The sequence below is a fragment of the Cloeon dipterum genome, chromosome 3 (assembly GCF_949628265.1).
Source record: "Cloeon dipterum chromosome 3, ieCloDipt1.1, whole genome shotgun sequence".
NCBI lineage: Eukaryota > Metazoa > Arthropoda > Insecta > Ephemeroptera > Baetidae > Cloeon > Cloeon dipterum.
The window spans coordinates 30,767,522-30,790,030 of NC_088788.1; the positions used below are offsets into that span (position 1 = coordinate 30,767,522).

General features: G+C 40.6%; 2 protein-coding genes across 4 annotated transcripts; both read right to left on the reverse strand.

The window, feature by feature from the left end:
- Positions 1–1,704: 1,704 nt before the first annotated feature.
- LOC135940054 (activin receptor type-2A-like) lies at positions 1,705–18,007 on the reverse strand. 3 transcript variants are annotated; one of them, XM_065484723.1, is made up of 15 exons: positions 17,700–18,007; positions 17,489–17,628; positions 16,913–16,995; positions 16,498–16,597; positions 5,969–6,124; positions 5,638–5,880; positions 5,428–5,583; positions 5,183–5,365; positions 4,961–5,124; positions 4,692–4,887; positions 4,422–4,634; positions 4,199–4,360; positions 4,014–4,142; positions 3,620–3,958; positions 1,705–2,796 (listed from the first exon to the last, which is right to left on the reverse strand). In XM_065484723.1, exons 2-15 carry the CDS (start codon positions 17,541–17,543, stop codon positions 2,363–2,365), a joined length of 2,613 nt encoding a protein of 870 aa, XP_065340795.1. In that variant the 5' UTR covers positions 17,544–17,628; positions 17,700–18,007; the 3' UTR covers positions 1,705–2,362. The 3 variants fall into 3 exon arrangements, with proteins under 3 accessions (XP_065340795.1, XP_065340794.1, XP_065340796.1); XM_065484722.1 differs by having other exon boundaries at positions 17,489–17,608; positions 17,671–18,007; XM_065484724.1 differs by lacking the exon at positions 16,498–16,597 and having other exon boundaries at positions 17,489–17,608; positions 17,671–18,006.
- A 262-nt stretch (positions 18,008–18,269) lies between these two features.
- YME1L (ATP-dependent zinc metalloprotease YME1L) lies at positions 18,270–22,440 on the reverse strand. Its single transcript, XM_065484725.1, has 14 exons — positions 22,291–22,440; positions 21,996–22,157; positions 21,708–21,933; positions 21,489–21,653; positions 21,254–21,427; positions 21,103–21,197; positions 20,804–21,047; positions 20,610–20,742; positions 20,395–20,554; positions 19,589–19,760; positions 19,379–19,530; positions 19,069–19,215; positions 18,815–18,976; positions 18,270–18,758 (listed from the first exon to the last, which is right to left on the reverse strand). The coding sequence occupies exons 1-14, from the start codon at positions 22,303–22,305 to the stop codon at positions 18,615–18,617; spliced, it is 2,151 nt and encodes a 716-aa protein (XP_065340797.1). The 5' UTR covers positions 22,306–22,440; the 3' UTR covers positions 18,270–18,614.
- Between the last annotated feature and the right edge of the window lie 69 nt (positions 22,441–22,509).

The window sequence follows — 22,509 nt, forward strand, 5'->3', positions numbered from 1 at the left end:
GTTGTGTACGTGTGAGAGGACACTTAAACCTTTCAGTCTTGAATTAATGAGGCACACGTACCGATACGCGTGCCTCATTAATTAATCATTCACAAATTTGCTTAATGTTAAATCACCCCTTTGAATTATTTCTACCTTGTAAATTAAAATTATTACGATCTGCTGATTGGAAGCAACAGCAAATTATCGAAAAAAGCCTTCATTATGCTGATGTGATGTAACGATTGATAAAAAAGAATCTGCTTAATCAATATCATCGTTTCTCTCGCCCTGCAATGTGAATAATTAGTCCGACCATCATTTGACAGTGAGGGAAAGGTTAGATTTTGAAAGATTTTAAGGGTTTTCAGACAAGAACTTCCGGAATTCTTCAATTTTAATAATTGATAGCTGAGATCAAAGCACCGCAAGTAATAATCTGTAACCGTACAAAAAATTTAACTATACGCTTTTACATTCCAAATATTACATTTTTGTGTTTCGCCTCATGAAAAGCAGCTTTATTTTCTTTATACCAAGATCATGGAATGATATCTTTTCGTTAAAGGAATATTATATCCAGTTCTCATTTTGGGCATCACGAGTAAAATCTATCTTATTTTTGTCACTAAATCGAACACTTGAGAAATGAAGTCGTTTTTCTTTCAACCGAGAGTTGTTGCAATTATTGCGTCCAATACATTCACTGTTTTATGAAATTTAGCAGAATTATTACTAAAACTTAATCATGACGTAAATTTAATATAGCACTTTAGACGTTTCTCAACATAACATAATTTTAGAAAGACTAGCTACAAAGTGATAACTTTATTCTGGCAATTGAAAACCTTTAATCTGTTGATGAAAATCTTCAAATCTTGTTCTACGCGTGTGAAAATTGCGTAATTTTCCATTGTTTTTACATGGGGAGAAAGAGAAGGGGAAGAAATATCGCAATGGAAACCGTGTTAAATGGAAGGCCTGAGAGCGTGGACGTTTTGCTTAAACCATGTAAATAGATTCATCTTACATTACTCCCGTAGCTTGGATAACATAATGAAATAACATCGATTAGGGCGTACATGTATTTTGCGTGGACCAAATTCATAAGTAAGTTGTTTCACTGAGAAAATTGGCCCAAAACTGTGCTCATTGCTCTTTACGTTTAACATAAAAACTTAGCCTGGTATTAAACTATTTTTCACGTGTGTATGTGTGGGTTTGTTTTATAATGCAAAGTTATTTTCCAATATCCGAGTGTTGCCATTTTGCTACTATTTTATATTCATTTTAATGTGTGTCCGTGAGAGTGTTAGAAGACGAATATTGTTTCTTTGCGGCTATTGTGGAAATATACACGATGCAACAGAACTTAAGTCTTGCGTTGCAGCTTTGTGTGTTTGTGTGTGTGTGTGTGTGTGTGTGACTGTGTGTATGTGTGATGCACTATTTCTTATGTTCCAGAGTAGTATTGTAGTAATGTCAAAACTAAGTCTCCCATGGTTACGCCTAATATGAGTGAGAACCTTCATGATTGCATTTCTAGTGTGAGGATAGCTGCTGAATTTCTAGCCCAACCAGCGTTTCGCTTGTGTTGGTGAGTGAAAAATTTCTTTAAGAGGGGTCTGCTTGCTATTAACCAGTTTTACATGCTTCAAACATGGCAGGAACATAAAATTTGTAAATGTATTTAATACACCTCCACTCTCTGCTACATTTCTTAAAAAAAAAACGGTACGTTCATCAGATCGCAAAATTTGCACAATCATGCTGTACGAGGCGTGTGGTAAATAATAAATTTGGTAAGAGCGTTTCAATTAACGGATTGCCTGAATGTGCAATTCATTTATACACGGATGTCCACATTGTTCACGACTTAGTCAAACCGGTCGATTTTTGTAATCATCTCGCTCCCTATCACAGTTGGCCATTGTTCTCTATTCTGTACTTTTTGTAATGTCTCAAGTTTAAGAACAACAAAGACTTCTGTTATCTGGGAAAGTCCGCTTGCTATCCATTATTGCTAGCTGCTTATTGACTTTGGGTATCTCCTGTTACAGAGAACCAAACCTCGATCTGAACGAAATAACCGCATGATTGAAATCTCAAGAGTAGACAGTGCAAGACTAACAATGAAGTAAAGAGGATTACCAATTAACCATTCAAGTGTCGATCATCATAAGTTTATCTTATTCACTTTAGAATCGCCCGAAAATCCCAGATAACTTGGCTGTTTTGCTGTCACAAACATTTGAGCAAGCAAAGAACAGCTCTTTGTGTATATTTGCAATTATGAAATGCAATCTGAAGTGGTGAACGCTACAAAACTCTCGGCCCACACATCCCTCATCACATGAGATTACGCTTTTGTAACACCTTGTTCCTAGCAGTTCAGATCCGGCACTGACGTGGCCCTCTCGGCGCTGCTCGTTCCACTCAAATTGTTCTCATACAGCGAGAAGCGGCCGGGGTTTTCCACAGCGGGCTTCGGGGTCTTGATGTAAGCGCTCGGTGGCACAAGCCAATTGGAAGCTGAGCTGAGGTTCAAGGATGATGGTCTCGGGGGCGAGGGGCTACCATCCTTGCAGCATACAGTGGTTCCTTGCTGCAGACTCACTCTGGTGGCCACCTTGGACAGATTCGATGTCTTTTCTTCCACGGTGTTTGGACCAGCTGGCAGGTCCCTCAGCAGCAGTGGGCCGCCTTTCAGACTATTTTGCTGCTTGCGTGCAATCTCGGCTGGGCCTGATGAGAACAGTCTGCCACGCAGCCCCCCACTGAAGAGCCTGCTCCAAGGGGAAGGTGCTGTACTCCGTCCTGGCAGATTTAAAATAACAAGTTTGTTAAAAGGTTCAAGAAGTTGTGTGCCAGACCCGCATTAAAACAACTGTGCTTGTAAATGGTTTCACTTACAATTAGAGGTCTCATGTCAGCCGGCTAATTTCGGTTAGCATGGTCAGCCGCAAGCCGCCGTGACTTTGGCTAAGCTGCGCCAGCTGCCAGTTGAAAATTAAAAAAAAAATGGTATCCAGCCCTTCAGGCCGTTTAGCACAATCAAACTTCACTTTGATGTGTCTTGTAAGATTTTGTCAGCCGCGGCAGCCACTGCTGGACTGAAATTAAGCTTCAGCAGGTGTAGCCAGACACCGCCTCAAAACTGCGAGGCTGAGACCTCTACTTATATTGAGTAAAAACATGGTGAAGCACTTGTTAGAATACTTTTAATATTTAAATGTAGGGAACAATGCTTAGATCTTCTTTGCTTAAGTCAAAAAGGTCTAGTTTTTTAAGTACGATTTCCTGAAACCTGCTTTTTGCGTAAATCGTCAGAGTCCTAGTCAGCGCCTATGTCCTTTACTTTCCGCAAGCCATAGGCACTGATTATAGGTGCATGCCAGATAATAAAATATATAATATGCAAAATTTGGTTAAGCAGACCTCAGTGAAAACGAGTAACATTAGTTAAAAAAATAACGCGGTTGGCCAAAAGGTTTTTTCTTTCAATTTTGCTACTTTTACTTTATCGCCTAGAATAAACAATATTGATTAAAAACTCCAGGATATAACTATTTCCTAAAGGTAGCAATTTGCGATTTAGGCAAAAAGCAAGTTAAAAAGTCTGTTTAAAAAAACCACGCACCAGTTATAGGCACATTTGGCTGTTTTGGGCAGCCTCTCTCGCCCCCACTGCCCGTTTCAAACACGGCGTTCTGCAAATAAGGAATTGGAGTTGCGGGGCGAACTGCGGCAACTGGGGTTTGTTGCTGAAGAGAGTCGTGCGATAAGAGAGCGTGCGACTCATTGGCCGAATCGTCAGCCGCGGTTGAGTCCAAATCTGTCACTTTTATGCCGTTCTGAAGCAGCTGAGGAGCTGGCTCCATCACCATTAAATTGCGTTCAAGACATGGATTGCGGCCCTGGTACGGCTGAAGAGCAGATGCTCGCACAGTTTGTATGTTGGCCATCAGAGCATTTTTGCCTGAAGAAATGATTCATTTAATAAGTAGTGACAAGATGTCAGTAGCAGTACTCACAAGTTGGGTCAGGGAGCACTGGTGGTGGATCCGAGGGTGACAAAGTGACAATAGTCTCAACTGTTCCTTCTGAACCAGTCGAACCAGGCACATCCTTTTCCAATGTATTTCTCCTAGCGTGGCGCATTTCTATGGTATAAAAATTGTCAGTTACCCAGCAAACACCAAACACAATAATAACAAACCTTCTATATCTGTACATGTGAGATTCAATCTGTTATCAAGCAGAATATGGTTACTATTATTATTTTCCAAGTTGAAGTTGTTGTTGTTATTATTATTGATTGTAGCTGTTTGTGTTGGTAGATTTACGGTAGGGCTGACCCCAGTGTGAAGCAGATTGCCACCTGCGATTTAAAGAGTTTTTATTAGCATTGCATGACATCAGCTGTAATGCTGATTTCAAACCTTTAAGTCGCTCCCAGATGATTGGCAATTCTTTGAGCCTTTCTTCGACGCATAGGGCTGTGAGTCTTGCCTCAGCATCCTGGTCCCAACAGTCCTCAATAGTCTCACGCAGGAGATGCACGCACTGATTTTCCCGCCATTTGTCAGGAAGTAGTGGTCTTGATTTCCTCCTCGACACCAAAACTTGCATGTCTTCAAACGAGGGTCTCAAACCTAAGGATAATTTTGGATTAATAATCTTACATTGGTTCAATTTCACCAAATTCTTACCAATCTCCAACTCAAAGGGAAGTTTGTATTGTGGCGTTTCTACCCCTGTCAAGTACAGATCAGAACACCTTGAACCTAGTTCCCAAAGGACAAGTCCAAGTGCGTAAACATCAATTTGCTTCAGGGAGCTTTCACAGTCACGCAAATTCACCGCTCCTTCAAGAACTTCTGGAGCCATGTACCTCAGAGTTCCAACCTGAAAATTAGTGTTTTAGACATTTAATGTATTAGTAATTAAATTAACAAGCTTCAGAGAAAATTGAACTCACATCATTGAGTGACTTGGTTCCAGTTTTTTCATTTCCTCCAGCGGAGCTACAAATTTTCATTGCCAGACCCAAATCACAGATACAACAACTCAAGTCCGGCTTGACAAGAATGTTCCGTGTATTGAGATCTCTGTGACTCACACAAGGTTTGCTTCTCCCTTTCTCTGTAGCATAGCAAACCATCAGCACGTGATACGTGTTTTAGAAAAATGCTGCACATACCAGATTTGCTGAACTCAGTGTGCAAATGTGCTAAGCCGCTGGCAATCGCAGAACTCATTCGGCAGAAAGTTGACCAATCAACAGTGGATTTGCGCAAATAGTCTTGCAGGCAACCAAGGGGGGCGTATGATAACACAAGTATCAGTTCCGTGCCTCCTTCAGGGCCTGGTCTCTCATCACAGCCTAAAAATCCGCATGAGTTAGCCACGCTTGTAATTTTCGCTCCTCTTGTGAGAGTAACGAACCAAAATATGTGAGAAGTGCAGGGTGATCCATGAAAGGTAAAGAATAAATGTCTCTTTCGTTGATGAAAAAGTTGCGATAGTGGTTTGGAAATATTTTCACGGCAACTTCTCTCTCCCTCAGAGTAGCGTGCCAAACAGATCCGTACCGTCCTTGACCTGCGCAAAATAATATAATATAGGAGCAGGCTTCGACTTGTAAGGTGCACTTACCAATCACTTCAATCAGTTTTAAATGTTCAGCACTATACCCAATAAACGAAGAAGTTTCGCTGCCATTCTCCATGGCGCTTGGGTCATCAGGCAAACCAGACAATCCCGTCTTCTTACGAATAACGTGGATAAGGTATACCAAGCCCAATATCACAACAACTATCAATCCTAAACCAATAGCTGCGTAAATAACCATTTCATTCCGTCGCACATCCAGGTCCTCTACGCTGGGAACAGGGGGACCTACAAAAGAGCATACGGTCATTGTAATCTCTGCTTGATAACTAGGAATATGTCAAATATTTAATTTGAAACAATCCACACAATATACCCCGAGAACGTGAGGTTTTAGTTGGATATGGAACGTAGACACTGGTTACATTCACATTGCAGAAGTCCCCACTGCAGCAGCAGAACAGATTTAGAGCACTGTTGTAGGCAGTACAGTCGGTTGTCTCGCATTCATGTCCTGACGTTTTCCAACAACCTGCAACATTTATTTCAGTCTGATTAGCTTTCCAGATCAGATGCATAGTAGGCGCACCGCACGCTTGGATGCCGCATTAAATATTCATTGCGTATCCCTCAACAGGCCGGATTTAGCGGCTCTCGCGTTCTCGTTCGGACGCCTATTTAAAATTCAATCGCTTCGCAAGTTTTACAAATAAGTGCTCCACTATTAGAATGTTACGAGTGCGAAAAGTTTTGCCTATTCGATTCCAAATCGCAAATTATTAGCAGCAATGCAAATATGGCCGCCGCCCAGACTCTTTTTTTGCGAATCGCACGACGGCGGTGCTTCTTGTGTCGTGCGAGTGATTTTGACGATGCATGCTCTGCTATTGGCGAGCGCTCTCTTTCTCTCCACCTGGCTGGTGAGCTACTTCAATTTCGCAATACATGCACGCAAGGCACCGAGGCGGCAATGAAAGGAAGAACCCCCTTATTAAGCCCTCCTGTCAAACGCACTGGACTATGTAATTGCGACAATTACTATACATACAGCCAATGTGTAGCGGTTGCAAAGGAGGTCAAATAGGGCAAAGTACTGGTACGCGAAGAGTTGGCAGTAAATCGACTAATCGGGGCCCTACACTCGGCAAGGCTGTTTTTATTAGAAGGGTTAAAAACATTTAACATCACACCAAACAAATTCTTTAAGTGAAAAAAGCAAGTTGGCAAAAGGAAATAGCCTGCAATCACCACACATCTATAATAACGAGTCTTTTTATTTTTGATAACGATAAGATTCAGTTTCTGTGCAGCAATTAGAAATTTATGTTGGCGACCGAGTCTGTCAACTGAACACGCATAAATGATAATTCATCAAATAGGTAGTAATTTTTAACATTTTCCTCTTGTTTATTACGCGGTTGCCTGGGCCAATTTTAAACTAAAAGTATTACCAAATTAAATCCTTCATATGGTTATAAAGCACAGCAGCATAGATAAATCCAAATGCATGGTTTACTGAAGTAACTGAAACTGAACAATGTTGCAGCGCACCTTTGTGATTTCCCCTAACCGTGCGTTGCAATGTTTTAAGCGCCAATAGTAGGCGGCAACAAACGACCTATCGTTCGTGCCGCGGAAATTTGATCGAAACCTCTACGTCGCCGCTGGACACTTTGATTGATAGTCAAAATTTCCAATGGAAAATTTGACTGATCCCTATTTCCGACATAACTTTTTTTATTTCAGCCACTTACTTAAGACACGCCTATCGATCAGCTGACATCACAGTTAGTTCCATATAGTGCCGTGAAATATTTAAAAACACCAAAAATTAAAGACTCGACTCCTGCTTGATGCTGTTCCGCCATGGCAAGGAGCATGCGCACTGCGTATCGCGTCGCAACATCGCATGCGAATGAAGAGAAACCAACAGAGAGCTACTAAAATCATAGTTTTAAGCCGTTTTGAATACAGTAAAGTTCTATTTTGGTTTTTAAATGTGCCAGCAGATAAATTTTAAAATCACATTACTTTCAGGGTTATAAGTTTTTGAGCAAAAATCTCTGAAAGCAACAAATTGTTGTCCAGTGGTCGATGGATTTTGACGAAAGTTTTTTTTGGTCAACTTTGCCCTAATTTACCGACAAAACAGTAGAGAAAACTACGATTCCCCAATATTGGCGGGTTTTCCGGGCGTTAAAATTTCAAAATCTGGGAATTTTGAGTACTTTGCAACTTTGCTAAGGGTGGTCCTTAAACAAAAATTAAAAAACAACTAACTAACTCCTCTCAACAAGGCAAACAACTTTAATGTTGACCTCTTAAGTGGTAGGTCAAAGGTCAAGGTCATAAAAATTTTTAAATTTTAAACTCAAATTTGAAAATGAACAAACATATCGGAATTTTTTTATTTTTTTCATTGCCATTTTGTAGAGCATAAAAAATAAAGTGAAAAACATTTAAATTATGAATGGAGTTTTTCCTTATTCTGTAATAAAAAATGAAAACTTCGAAAATCCTTGTTCTTCGAGGTTGGTGAAAAACGACGATCGACTAAATCTCGGCTTCTAATCATCAGATTTTGAAAAACCGAATACCGTTAGACTCATCTTGACATCCTCAAGTACATTAAAGGGGTATGAGAGCCACCAACCCCCTACTCCCTTTTAACCCCCTCAATAACGGGAAATTAATTTATTTTACTGCATCTATCTCGATAAAAAAACTTTGTGCACCCGAATCTTGGGTTGTGGGGGTCCTATTTACAAAAAAATAAGTACTGATAGACTCATCTTTGAGTGAACTAAGTAACTGAATTGGTTTGAAGAAGACAATTACTCGTCAACGTCGTGCCAATGGGTTGAAACGGACGAAAAAAATTATAAATTCACGTTATTGAGGGGGTTAAAAGGGGTTTGGGGGTTGGTGGGTTTCTTACCCCTCTAGTACACTTGAGGACGTCGAGACAAGTCTAACGGCATGTGATTTATTAAAATTTGATGATTAGAAGCCGAGATTTAGTCGATCGTCGTTTTTCACCAACCTCGAAAAACAAGGATTTTCGAAGTTTTCATTTTTTATTACAGAATAAGGAAAAACTCCATTCCAAATTTAAATGTTTTTTACTTTATTTTTTATGCTCTACAAAATGGCTATAGTAAAAATAAAAAATTCCGATATGTTCATTTTCAAATTTGAGTTTAAATTTCAAAAATCAATTTTTATGACCTTGACCTTTGACCTACCACTTTGAGGTCAACATAAAAGTTTTTTGCCTTGTTGAGAGGAGTTAGTTGGATTTTTAATTTTTGTTTTAGGACCATTCTGAGCAAAGTTGCAAAGTAAATACTTGAAACTGACTAGAATCTGCAATCGAAAGACAACATGCGGTTATTATAAAATGAAGAAACACACTATTAATTGTTGGAAATGCCTAAAGGTGATATATTTTGGTTTAATTTGTTCCTTTTCACCAATGAGGTCCATGAAAATCAATTTTTTGTTGCCCCTGTAAAATTTGCTACCATAGGGATCAGTCAAATTTTCCATTGGAAATTTTGACTGTCAATCAAAGTGTCCAGCGGCGACGTAGAGGTTTCGATCAAATTTCCGCGGCACGAACGCTATGCAAGTGGCCAAAGAAATAATATAATCATACATCTTGCCAAGAACTGTAATTAAATTACGAATACGTTAGGCAGGGAAGGGAAAGTTATAAATTAATAATTGACTAAGAAAAATCGCCTCCATCTCCATCTTAAACAAATTTGTCGATTTCAATCAAATGTGCACTGGAATCTGAGGGCAGCGGAAAAAGCAAACTACCTCTACCTCTATGTACTCACTTTGATTTATATTTAATTTATAGCTTAATTAGTTATTTATATGTAAAACGTATCTTCCTTTTGTGAAAGCGCGGACTAACGTTCTGCTCTCGACTTTTACCTCTATGCAAGGGGTAAAATTTAAGAATAAATCGAAGAATTTCTTCTCTGAAACCGTTAACAATAAAATTTACAGAAGTCTTGAGGGGTCTTGGCAGAGGGATCGGGTCGGGCATCTCTCCTTACTGCCACGACTACTTTTTATGCTCATAAATACACACCGGGTGTATGTACTTTCACAGCAGTAAAACAGCAGCGTCGGGACCTCAATTTCGAGACCAACCTGATGCCGCCGCCTCCTTTGCTGGTTGATCGTTTCGCCATTATTTCCGATATATAGTCGCAGCACGACAGACGGGATGAGAGAAAAAACGACAGAGATGCACAGCTCTTTTGATCAATCAGCGGCGGGCCGAAAATAATCAGAGTCTGATGACGACCGAGAGCAGCAACATGCGCCGTACTGTCCCTCTTTTCCATCAACTTTAATTGTCTCTAGACCGATGTGCCGACAAATCGATTATCTGCTCGTGCTCGCTTGATAGTCTATAATGCACCTGTGGGGAGGTCAGCCGGCGGCACTAGACGCTGCGCAGACACCGAATAAATTTCCTCTCCCGCTCTCTCACACTACATTGTATGTGCTTGGTGGCTGGCTGGCTGGCTGGCTTGCTTGCATGTGTGTGCGATAGGGACAAGCCTTTGTCATCAAATGGCTTTAAAAAAGGGAGCATTGTGCGAAAATAACTGAGTAAGAGCACGTCTGTCTGTCTGTCTCGCCCTCAACGCCTGTCGGCCCGACCCGCGTGCGTGTGCAGGGCAACATACAAACTCGTGGCTAAGCGCGGAATTCGTAAAGTTAGCAGGCGCTAATTAAACTGCCCAGAATTACGGCCAGATTTAAGGCAACACGCTGGTAACAAGCAACATTGTTAGTAGACCGGCACAGCACAATGCGAGCCTTCCCTTTGCTCGCGGCGGTGGTGCGACGAAAAAAAAATCAATCATGGGTATTTCAGCGAAGGAAGACGTTAGCTCACAGAAAATGCTTTTTCTTCGCCTGAAAATAATTTTTTTTTCTCGCGCGACTCGCGGCACGTGTGCGAATGCGTAAAGCCAAATCCGCCTAAGAAAAACTCATGTGAGCGGAAGTAAAAAATATGAATATTTGCAAATACTGCGTCGCGTTTCCAGCAGTAAATTTTTATTGAAAACATAAAATGTGATATTATCCGAAAACTGAGGGTGTTAACCTATTGTAAAAATTTCTAAATAGGTTTACCGTGATTTTCAAGCATTAAAAAATGCCCAGGATGTGCGATATATTAATTAAGTTTCTTAATTTGAAGATTAATGGTAAAATAATGTCAACTTTAGTGTCTTCATGAGAAGTAACAAATTTTATTTTTTAAGAAGAAACAGCAGCTATAGCCTACAATTTTGAAGGTCAGGATTTTACAACTTAATTCACAGTTACAGGGATATAATAATGAGATGCAATTTAACAAAATTTATTCATACCACCGTGATGGCTTTTCGGGATTATATTATAATTTTTTGCACATCATTGCGACGTCTGTGCAATTATTTAAATCCAGAGATAGTCTGTGTGGCTGCGCACGGGTCGACCTTCCTGGCAAAATCATATCCCTGGAACTCATTACTAATGCAATACATTTGCAACTTTTGGACGCTGGCAAAAAAGGGACCAGAGGCGACCTGCCCGCGCTGAACAGCGAGACACACAACACACTGCGTGCTGTGTAAAATCAATAGCTAGTCTGGTGGGCAACTTGTGGAACAGGTTAAGTGCAAATTTAAGTGACTGACTCACATTTCCAACTCGCACGCTTATTATGTTGCCGCATGGCTCGCCGCACAAAGAAAAATAACGACTTGCGCGGCAACCAAGTCACGGAAAATCCCTCCCTGCCGCCCGCCAGTGGTTGGCCGACCAAGTCTCGAAATAGCTACTTTTGAAACCACGCCGCACATTGTAATTGCTGCTCGCGGAATTAATATACACCGTGTCCATAGTTCGATTGTTGGCGGCGTGCCGTTAGATATGGTGCGCGATAGACACGTGTGGAATCTGTAAAGAGCAGGGGGCGAGAAAGATCACGTCGGCGAGCAGGCTAGCACCTTTCCTGGGCATACAAAGTCGTTATCTAACTACATAACTAGCAAGGCTCTTCAGGCAGTTCAGGCTGTAGGTTTGATTAGAAGCTGAGGTCCCTGACACTAAATTTTAATATTTATGTATATTTAAAATTAGCTTGTCGTTGATAACGAAACGTGCAAACTATGGATCTCTCAAATATATTTAATTGAATACATCTAAAAGAAATCAAGAACTGCGAGGCTTGATTTTAAAATCCAATTCAGTTTATTTCTCCAAAATAAATAATTAAACTATTTAAATTATAAAAAAATTAGCAATCTTATTTTGGAGAAATTAGGCTTTGTAGTGTTAGCGAACAACTCGCCGAAACTCATAGTTAAAACAGTAGAAATGTTTACCACTATAATATACTCTAATCGTTCGCCATTCGCCACATTACATCCTTTACTACATAACTACATAATAAATGTTTACTGTTTTACTTTAAATTATTATGCTTTTAGAGTTATCATTCCTAAATTAACTCCCCGAATTCCATGGTTCAAATGTGAATATTTCTAGCTTTTGCTCTTTCAACGCATCTTTGAACTGTTTTAGCTACGGCCTTCCAGATAATGTTTATTAAATGTACAAGATGCTCGAAACCCAAAATGCAGATAAAAGTTAAAGAGCATAATTTCAACGAAATTGAGCATATGTGGAAGAGAAGAAATGAGCTGGAATGGAACATCAACAATTGAATGTGTCTTGGATTTGACAGCACCAATAAAGACCCCTCTGGCTGCGCAAGTGGTGCCCAGAGATAAAGAGCAAATAATGAGCTTCTGGCCATTAGTCCTTTGGGCCGGCGGGTTCTGTGCCGCTGCGGCGCTCGAATTGGCGCAGCATATTTCACTCTGTGAGTCGCACAAGGCCCAAGTGGCTGAAAGCGTGCTGCCTCGTGCGAGAGGGCGCACATTTGAAAGGCCTAATCGCTTCCACGTAAGTGCTCAATTAGCCGACAGAACAAATCGCGCTCCCGCACACTAATTGTTTCGCAGAAACGGCAGCCAATTCCACGGATACTGGCTAAACTATAATTCTGTTCGCGCGACGGCGCGAACGCACTTTCGCAACAAGGACGGAAACCATACAGACACCGGATGGGAGTAAATAAAACAATTTCAATATGATGCTATGCAGGTGAAGTGCACCGAGCGGTAGACGCGAAAAGCTGTCGTCTTTTATTAATCTGACGGCACCAATCTGCCGGTGCCTGCGGTCGAATGTGCGCTTCCTCTTTGCATAAATCGCTGTCTGCTTGCGTGCACCTTTCAAACGACTTCGGGCTAAAATTGCCCAGCTGATAAGGGCGCGGCTTTTGTTAATTTTCTTGATGGATTCATCCAACTTAACGGTGTCAATCACAATATAATGGTTCCGAATCACGCTTTCAACTAAATGTCTGGCACTGCGCTGCGTGATCTCCAAACGTTTGATTTTTTTTAGCTGCAAGAAGAACAATGATTTCTTAAGCCGGCAAAAAAAAATTGCAGCAAAAATTCAAAGGCGTTGATTAAATTGAAGGTCACGACGTATTTACGGCAGACTGAATTTCAGATGATAACAGGGAAATAAATGTAGTATGCGTTGAAATCATGCTCGATTCCACAATCTCATTTGATTAAGAACTCGAAACATTTGTTGTGCGGTATTTTTGAAAGTCAGGAGATAAGTTACATGGATACCAATATTCCTCTTTTATAAATAGCCATATTCTGTTTTACAATGAGGAGCCCAAGTTGCTTGACATCACGACTAACTGTCACAATATTTATGAAATAACTGCAAAGATTTACAATCTTTGAATTATATCAACGTATACTCGGCCAAGGATTATTTAAATTTCTCAATCGTGAGGACTTCCCAAAAAACCTTTTGCTAAAATTTTTTTTGGATATAATGGATGGGACATTTTCAAAAGGCAAAATTTTCAGACCACTCATTTCACTTCGTCAGCACTTGATATACAAGGGGCGCTTTTTCTCATTCACTCGCTCGGTGCGGAAAAGCATTCATATTCAAGACGCGAAATAGGAGGCTACGCCGCGTGGCGTAAATTATGCAGTGTTTGTTCGCGAAAGCCTTAAAATGAAAGAGGAGTAATGAAAAACCAAAGAACTGCTGCTACACGCACCAGGAGCACGAGACGGTGCAGACGGAAAATAAAGCTTCTGTTGCACACGAAATTCGTTGACGCGAAAAAAGCCGAGAAAAAGGAAAAGAGGTAGCGGTCACCGCCTGGCGACTGCAGACGCATTGACGCTAGCAACCACCAACCCTGTTTTGTTTATATTACGGTCGAGTCTCATGGGAGAAATTCACACCTGAAGTGCGAGAGAGAGAGAGAGAGAGAGACCAACTGAAGAGAAGCTTCACTTGTAATTCTATCAACTGAAATAGGCGCGAGCGAGTGCGAAATTATAATGTTTCATTGTACGTTCTCGTTCCCGGCTCTTTACTGGGTGTCAGTTTAAAGTAGATGTGCAAAGCTTGCAAATTATTTAAAGCAAACACCCCATTGTCTGCAGATGTTTCCACAGCAATACAAAAAGGACCGACTGACTTGCGAAGGAACACTTTATGATGCTACAATGAAAACCCCTGATCAACACAAGACCAAATGCAACAACTCGAAGAGATTCGGCGTGGCATCAAACTCCCAGTAGTTCGATGATTATTTCGTTCGCTTTTTTTGTCAAGATTTACCACTATTAAAGTATACATTCAACTTCTAAATTATACAAAACCCCTGTAGCTGTTGCATTTGCGGTTACTATCTACTTAAATTAAGATGGTGAACACCCGATTCTCTCACCCGACTGTCGTCTTGAGGCTCAGCGCAATTGGAAACAATGGTCAATTAATTATTCTCAGCTTCAAGTGCGAGTACAAGAGAGCATAATGATGACAATATTCACCAGTGACATCATCCGATATATACAAAGTTAGGTCGCTAACCTTGTAGCCACCGCAACGCCCGCCGAGCCTCTTTTACGCTTTTACGATTCGGGAAAGTGAGCCGTCTGGTCAAGAAAGCCTTAAAAGTCTCAAATATTTCAAGTCGCTTTGCCACATAGGTCGGGAATGTTTCGAAAATTTTGGCCTGTCTGAGAATTTGCTTAAAGATTTAAATCGGGTGTTAAACATTTCAACGCATTTTTCTTTTTCAGGCACTAGCATTGTATGCTCGCCTCGCGAGAGCGAAATTCATTTCAATTGTTCCACGCAGGCATAACAGTAATCGTGGCAATTGTCAGCTTCAAGGAGTACACTGGAGGTAAGTTGCGGTCCACAATGGAAAAATCAACCGCCGAATTGTGCAAGAAGTGGTTGAGAAATGCGCGGCTGGCTCGAAAATAGAAATAAAAAAGGGCGTCAGCGGATTTTGCATCGGCGAGCGAGCGATAGGTGCAAAGTCAAGAGCGAAGTGAAGAACGAGCGAACGAACGTACGAATGAACAAATGAGCCAGCCAACGAACAGCCGACTCCTCCCGGTTTGCATTGCAGCCGCCTGATTAATTTTTACAGCCGCAGCGAAGGGCATTCGCACATATAAAAATGATTGCGTTCCTACACTAGAGCTCTTTATTCGGGATTAATGGTCCAGTTAGTTGCTCGAGAGTATTTCGTTGCCGCCGAGCTGCGTTTTTTTATCTTGGTTTTCTCTCCAGAGACTTTGCCCGGCGTCATCGCACTATGCACTCGCCGACCGATTATTTCGCAAGAGCGCTCTGACCGCTTCTTGCGAGCCTCCAATTTTGGAACAATCGAGTATGTGAGCTATGCAAAAGTAAAGCAAGGTAATTTCTCTCGCAGACTCTGCGTCAGCAGACCTCGCTGTTGAAATGTATTTTTGAGACGGAATGAGAATCGAAAAATGCATTATATTAAATGGGGTGTGCCGTGTTTTTGTTGCTAGGGACGATTACCTTTTATTTCTTGTACATCGTTTTTTATAAAGAACTGAAAAGAACGAGCTAAAAATAATTCTGCCTCCGATAAAGTCTAGCTGCAATTGATGCGGACCTGCTCACAGCCCTTACAATTAAGGGGGTTGCTGCCTGGAGACAGGATAGCGTAGTGGACCGGTCGAGGTCTGCGCTACGGAGACTTGTGACCAGCCTTTTGTAATTCTCCTTTGTACACGCACTTCAAAATTGTCATTGTCTTTCTCAATATTTCACACGGAAAAATGCTTCTCATGAATTAAGTTAACATACTAAATATGGTGCTGTGCTAGTTACTTTGCTCTCTAAATGACCTATCTGAATAGTTTGTACTACGGAAGTGTAAATGGTAGTATTTTTGTTATAAATTAACGATATAACCGAAACGCTATTCCAACAAATTTTTTTTAACTTATCAGCAGTACTTACTTATTTTGCTTTGTACTTTCAACGATACTTTTAAAGGAGCAAAAATGCACTTGGATAGCCGGCGTAAGTTCATGCTCTAAATATAGCTTTAATTAATCCAGACAGACGTCATTTATTTCTCGCTAGAAGTCTGCTCTTGTACGCACGCATCAAGAATCTCTCCAGCCGGCGCCGAGTGGACGCGGCGTGTTTTAATGCAATCAACATTCAAGACTGTCATCACATGCACACGCCGAGAAATTTATTTTTAAGAGCTTTTCTCGCACAGCATATTAAGCACCGAGCTCAAGGGACTTGCATTCTTATCGTTGGGGAGGCTGCTTCTGAATTTATTGCTCGCCTATCAAACAGCCGGCGTCAAAACCATTCACAAGTGCTTCTTTCCGCTGCACTTCTTTAGCTGCTATAATTGCCGACGCAATAATTACTCAACAAATCCGGCTAGCGAAATGGCAGTTTTAAAATAAATTAGCTACTCACCCTGTTTCAAGATGGTTTGATTAAAGTCATTTTCAGTCCAAACTGTGAAGCAGTGTTCATGCTCATCAGCACAAATGACCGTGTTGTTGTTTGCTACCTCCTGTGATATAGGATTTTTACAAATATTAGCAAAACTTAAATAATAACTTTGGTGTTGTTGGAATTATGCTCTGCGAAATGTAAAAGATCCACAATGAAGATTAATTAATCATCAAGTAGGATTGGTAGAAATCTCCCTAATTTATAGTTATAACATTAACGTAGCGATTTATACTAATGAAAAAATTAAGTGACAGGTGCCAGACATTGAGTCAAAACACGTTGGGTGAATTAAGTCTTGCAGCGTCCATCAGCAATAAAAAAATGTATCCTAATTATTGTAAGAATATTTCGTGAATATTTGAATCATAATCACCTCAGCAATTGTGGACATGTCAGTGAACCCATTCGAGATTACAGAGTATGCACACTGTCGGGGCTTAGCATGGCCAGGAGCAGCTGAAACAAAAGAAAGTACAAATTGATCACAAACGAAAACAAATTGAAGTGCAAATTTTAACCTTCAACAGTTTTATAATAGCTAATAGTATTTCTTTTGACCTCTTTAAAGGAAGAGCAAATATATCGCACTGTCGATTAAAAACAAACAAACTTTCCAATTCTATCTTAACGAACATTATTTGAGAATTTTAAGTAGATACCTTTCACTTCAATCATTTGCATTTTATTTATAATTTACATGACAGCGACGAGTTACATAAATTAGAGCTCGTTTTAAAAGGAAATAAGATAAAATTGATCATGATTTTATGTAATTTTTATGAAGTGAAAACGAAAGAGACAGCCTTGGGTGAAACGTTGACTTCGCCGTCTGGTCAAAATTTACTGAATAACATACATTCATCTTCCCGTGGAATCAAAGTGATATTAGCACAAAGCAAGGTGAATTTGAAAGCATGCCCCAAAAAATTAAGCTATCATGCATGCTCACCTTTGGCGATGATCAGGGCCAGGAGAAACACGGTGGTGGTGACCATTGTTGCCATGACTCGGATATTCAGAGGAAAACGGCCATTGTCAGCAGCTTGCTAATCCGGTGTGTTTACAGATACTGCGGATTCGAGGTGGAATCTACAGTCGAAAGGGTTAATTGATTAATAAGCGGTATCTTACATGACCATCCGAACGGGCGGCAACATTACACAGCGGCGGCAGACACAGCAGCAAGGCCGTCCACTGTCTGGGCCTCGAGCCCGAGATCACGACTGAGAATTTCGCTTGCGTGAGCCTCGTTCAGCATTAAACGGGAATCGGCGCACCGTTCGGCCCGAAAGCTGAATGAGAATGATACACACACACGCCAAAGAGACGACGACGCGGAGCCGAATGCGGCGGCCTAGACAGCTTAACTGGATCTAAAAAACTAACGAGACCCATAAAAAGTTGACAATTCTCCCCCTTCTGTCTGGAAAGTGAAAATGAACTCGTCCACCGTCATGTCCACCGTCTGCCCGTTCAAGGTCACTTGAGACGTAGCGCAGCTCGATGCTCGCTTGTTTTCTCGAGGCGCCATTCGTCTGGGTCACGGACCCCAAGCCGATTGTTTCCTACCATTATCCTCTTTTAACATAGCGGATATGTAAAGATATACATATCTCTGTTACAATGAAAGGAATTAAATTTTAAGCCATAACCCTAAAACGCTTTAATCAAGTAGATACTCAGAATGTGTGCAGTCTTTTGGTTCAAAACGATTAATGAAAGAGAAGTAGTGAGAATGTTCAAATAAATGTTTTATTTCCTTCTCAAATCATATGTCAAGGATTAATTAGTTGATATTCTTAAATTAATATATTACACCCTACGTTGACAGAAAAACGGTCGCATCCAATGAGTTTGTTTAAGAAATCATGATTCAAACTTTTCTTATGAATAAAAACGGCATCAAGAATCTTTAATTTCTAAATAGGTAAAAAGAACGTCCCTACAATGCATAATCACAGGCACTATGATTTTATTTTTTATTTCAGCTTGAATTTTGCCGCGAAGTCTTTTGAGAAATTTGAAGCCACACCACTGTTTTCTTTTTTGTCTGCTCCAGGATGCGTTTGATGTGGTCACTGCTTTTCCCTTTCTTTTCCTGACATAATTGCTTTTACGTCATCTGCGTCCAAAGTTTCGTATTTTAAAAGAGCTTCTGCCAGCAGATGGTGCTCTTTCTGGTGGTTCCTGAGAATAGTTTTCGCTCGTTCGTAAGAGTCCTGCAATAACAAATAAAGTTGAGAATCTGGTTTAAGTCTACAGCTGATATCATTACTTGCAAAATTTTCTTGATTTCTGAGTCAATCATCTCGATTGTTGAAGGACTCAGGTCACTAACAGCAACTAATGAGTTCGAGTTGTCCTCAATGGTTCGGAGACCAGCCTTCTCGGACATGCCCCACTGTTTCACCATGTGCGTGGCAAGCGATGTGGCTTGCTACAATGAAAATAATGAGTTTGGATACATTTTTTGTTTAGGTTAGCTTATTTTAATGAAGGAAATTCTTCACACATTCTGTGCTTTTTTACCTTCAGATCATTTGATGCTCCTGAGGTTATCTTGTCGGGGCCAAACACGAGTTCTTCAGCTGCCCTTCCACCCATCATCGTGTCCATCATGGCAAGTAACTGAGACTTGGTAACATGGTAACGTTCCTTTTCTGGGATGTAAGCAGTCTATAATATGGGATTTTTAATAAATTTCTGGGAAATTATCAACTCTTAGTGATTATAAAACTCCTGATTTGTACATTGAATAATTAAGTGGTGTTTTCAATGCAATTTTTATGTATAGAAGACAACAATTGAGCAATATTCTAGTTAATATACACTTTCTTACATGACCAAGAGAAGGGCCACGAGGGATGATCGTGACTTTGTGCAAGGGGTGCGTCTCTTTAGTGTAGTAGGCGACAATGGCGTGGCCACCTTCGTGGTACGCTGTGATTACATTGGCTTCTTCATCAGGAATGCGTGATTTTCTCTCAGGACCTATCAGCAAATAGAATTTGTATTCATAGCCAGAAATGACTGCATCATATCATATTACCCATAAGAACTTTGTCCCTGGCAATTTCAAGATGCTTCATAGAAACACAGTCAGCACCATCAATAGATGCTCTTAGCGCCGCCTGATTCACCATGTTCTCCAAATCAGCTCCAGTGAAGCCAGTTGTTCCTCTGGCCAACAGTTCTACGTCAAGTTCTGTGGCAAGTTTCACCTGCAGCAAAAAAAAAAAATTAATGCCTTCAAAGCACGAACCATTTCGTGAGCATGAAGTTAATTAAGGATAGAACTTGAATAAATTGTATTTCAACAACTGGTTGCAATATCTGATAAAAATAGCCATCAATAATTATTATGGGTGGGGTTCAGGGAACCGAAATCATAATTTTTCCTCCATAAGACTGGGGACCTGAATTCTTAAGGCCCACCTTGCAGAGAGCAGATTTTCTGTTACCATTTTGCACAAGACCAAATGAATAAGTCAAGTCCAAATATCGACAAGTTAAATGGTACTCACTTTACATTAACTTAGAGTTAAAAATGTTCGAACCACAAAACATAAATATCGTTGTAGAAAATTTAACGCCCACTTTGCCCTGTCAGAGTCAGTGTCCTCTTCAACTATCTATCTGCAAAAACCTTGTCAAATCCTGCAGCAAGTGCTTTTTGAAATACACGCAATTGCAGCGATTTTTGGTCTTGAGCAACCATTTCTTCTAAATTTGGAATGACAATGCATAATACAAATCAATTATTGCTGCTAATCAAAAACTATATAGAAATTGTTTTTTATCTGTCTTTATCAAAGTTTTTGGTAACATGCAATACTATAACAACCACTTTATTACCTTGCTGAGGTAGTGATCCAATATCTCTTTCCGACCTGTATAATCCGGCGTAGGCACCTGCACTTCTACATCAAACCTGCCTGGTCTGAGAAGAGCCTTGTCCAAATCATCTCGTCTGTTGGTTGCACCCAAAACAATGACTCCTTCATTCTGGTGGAAGCTGAACCATGGCCACAAGTTAAATTCTTGTTTAAAAGAATAATCAATGATCCTACCCATCCATTTCTGAGAGCAACTGATTGATAGTCTGGTTAGCGTAAGGGTGCAAAACTGAAGTGGTTCTTTTTGCACCCACAGAGTCGATTTCATCGATAAACACCACACATGGTGCTCTGTCTTTTGCAGCCTCTGACAAAGCGCGGGGGTCAATTAATATCATAGTAATTAAATCACATTTTTTGTTGCTCACTGAAAAGATCTCTGACTCGACGAGCACCCTGGCCCACTAAGATCTCATCAAATTCAGGCCCAGCAGCGTGGAAAAACGGCACACCAGCTTCACCAGCTACCGCTCGCGCCAACAGCGTTTTTCCTGTGCCTGGTGGACCAACGAGCAGCACGCCTTTAGGCAGTTTTCCTCCCAAGGCTTGGAACTTTTCAGGATTCTTTAGAAACTCTACCACGTCTTTCAACTCTTGTTTGGCTTCATCAGCCTGCAAATAAAATAGACAATGACAACAATATAGACCATATTGCTAATAAACTTACTCCTTTCACATCCTCAAAGGTAACATGAATGTCTTCTGGGTCAACTTCAGATTGGTTTCCAAGTTGAATTCTGAACATGGATCCACTTAAGCTTGCTGGAAAATAGGATTCAAGTAGAACAAAACTCTGTTGACAAAGATAATTAAATTACCCATAAGGGAGATAATAACCCCTAAAAAGAGAACAATGGTCAACAGCTGCTGAGTAACTTTGAGCCACTTCATGGTCCTGCTTGGCGTTCTTTTATTTTCAGCTGCTAGGTATCCCTCGGCAAATGCGATTTTGATACTCTGCTGCTGCTCCGGGCTGAGAGCCTCAAGTGACTCTATTTTTAAGACATAGTCTTTATGGATCACAATTAGGCTATTATTGTAATAGGGGAGAACCTTTAGTTATTCCAATAGAGCCTAGCTGCTTCCCGTCAGGCTTTATCTTTTCTGGCTGCATTGGTGCCAATGCAATTGTACCTTTGATTCTGTCCACAAGACTTGGATTCCTAGAATTTTCAGACCTTATGGCCCTTTCTGTCCGAAAATGACGAACTTGAGAGTCTAAAAGATAGTCCTCAGAAAATTAGAACGTAGTTTATATTGATTTGACGTTACCAAAGGCAAAAGGTGTGAATTTGAATGACAACAACCCCTTCTCATGTTGAAATGAGTTTGCCTTGTCTGTATTGAAGGAGCCAGAAGAAACATATGATACATTCCATGGTGATGACTTTGGCTTTGGCAAGGTTAAACTGAGAACGTTGTTCTTCAAAACGGACGAGCAGAGACTGGCATCAATTGTCAAAACTTTTGACTGAGACTCGGAGAAGTTCTTCACAGCCTAAGGTTGAAATAAAATCAAAACGTTATACAATTTTTTTAATTAATTTATGTCCATTATACCTCCAGAAAGCTTTCTGGACAAACGATTCCCTTCAATGCACTTTTTTCCACCCGGCTGGCCCCCTTCTTATGGCAACTTTTCTTTGACTCAAAACAAACAGTGGGAAGCCCTGGTCTCCGTGGGGTGATGGCGTTTACCACCTGACTCAGGTGGAAAACCGCCTGGAATGTAAATTAGAGCACAATTTAGAAACAAATTTTGAGCGATGATGTAACAAACCGAGCAAAATAGAACTTGAAGCAACTAGCCGAGATGAGGCTCGACTCTGACCCGGATTACGAAACGGTAACTCACCTGATTTTGGTACATTTTGCCGCTTTTGAAGGAGATTTCGTCGGAGGGTTCTTTAGTATCAGTGGCTTAAGTACAGGTCTCGGAGAAGTCTGCAAAAAGTGACAACAGTCGCACTAAAGTTAAAGTTGACTTCCAAATGCATCCATGTTACTTCTGAACCAATAAAAAGAAGAGAAGCGCAACGCGCCTGCTGATGCTTGATCAAAGCACATGTTGATA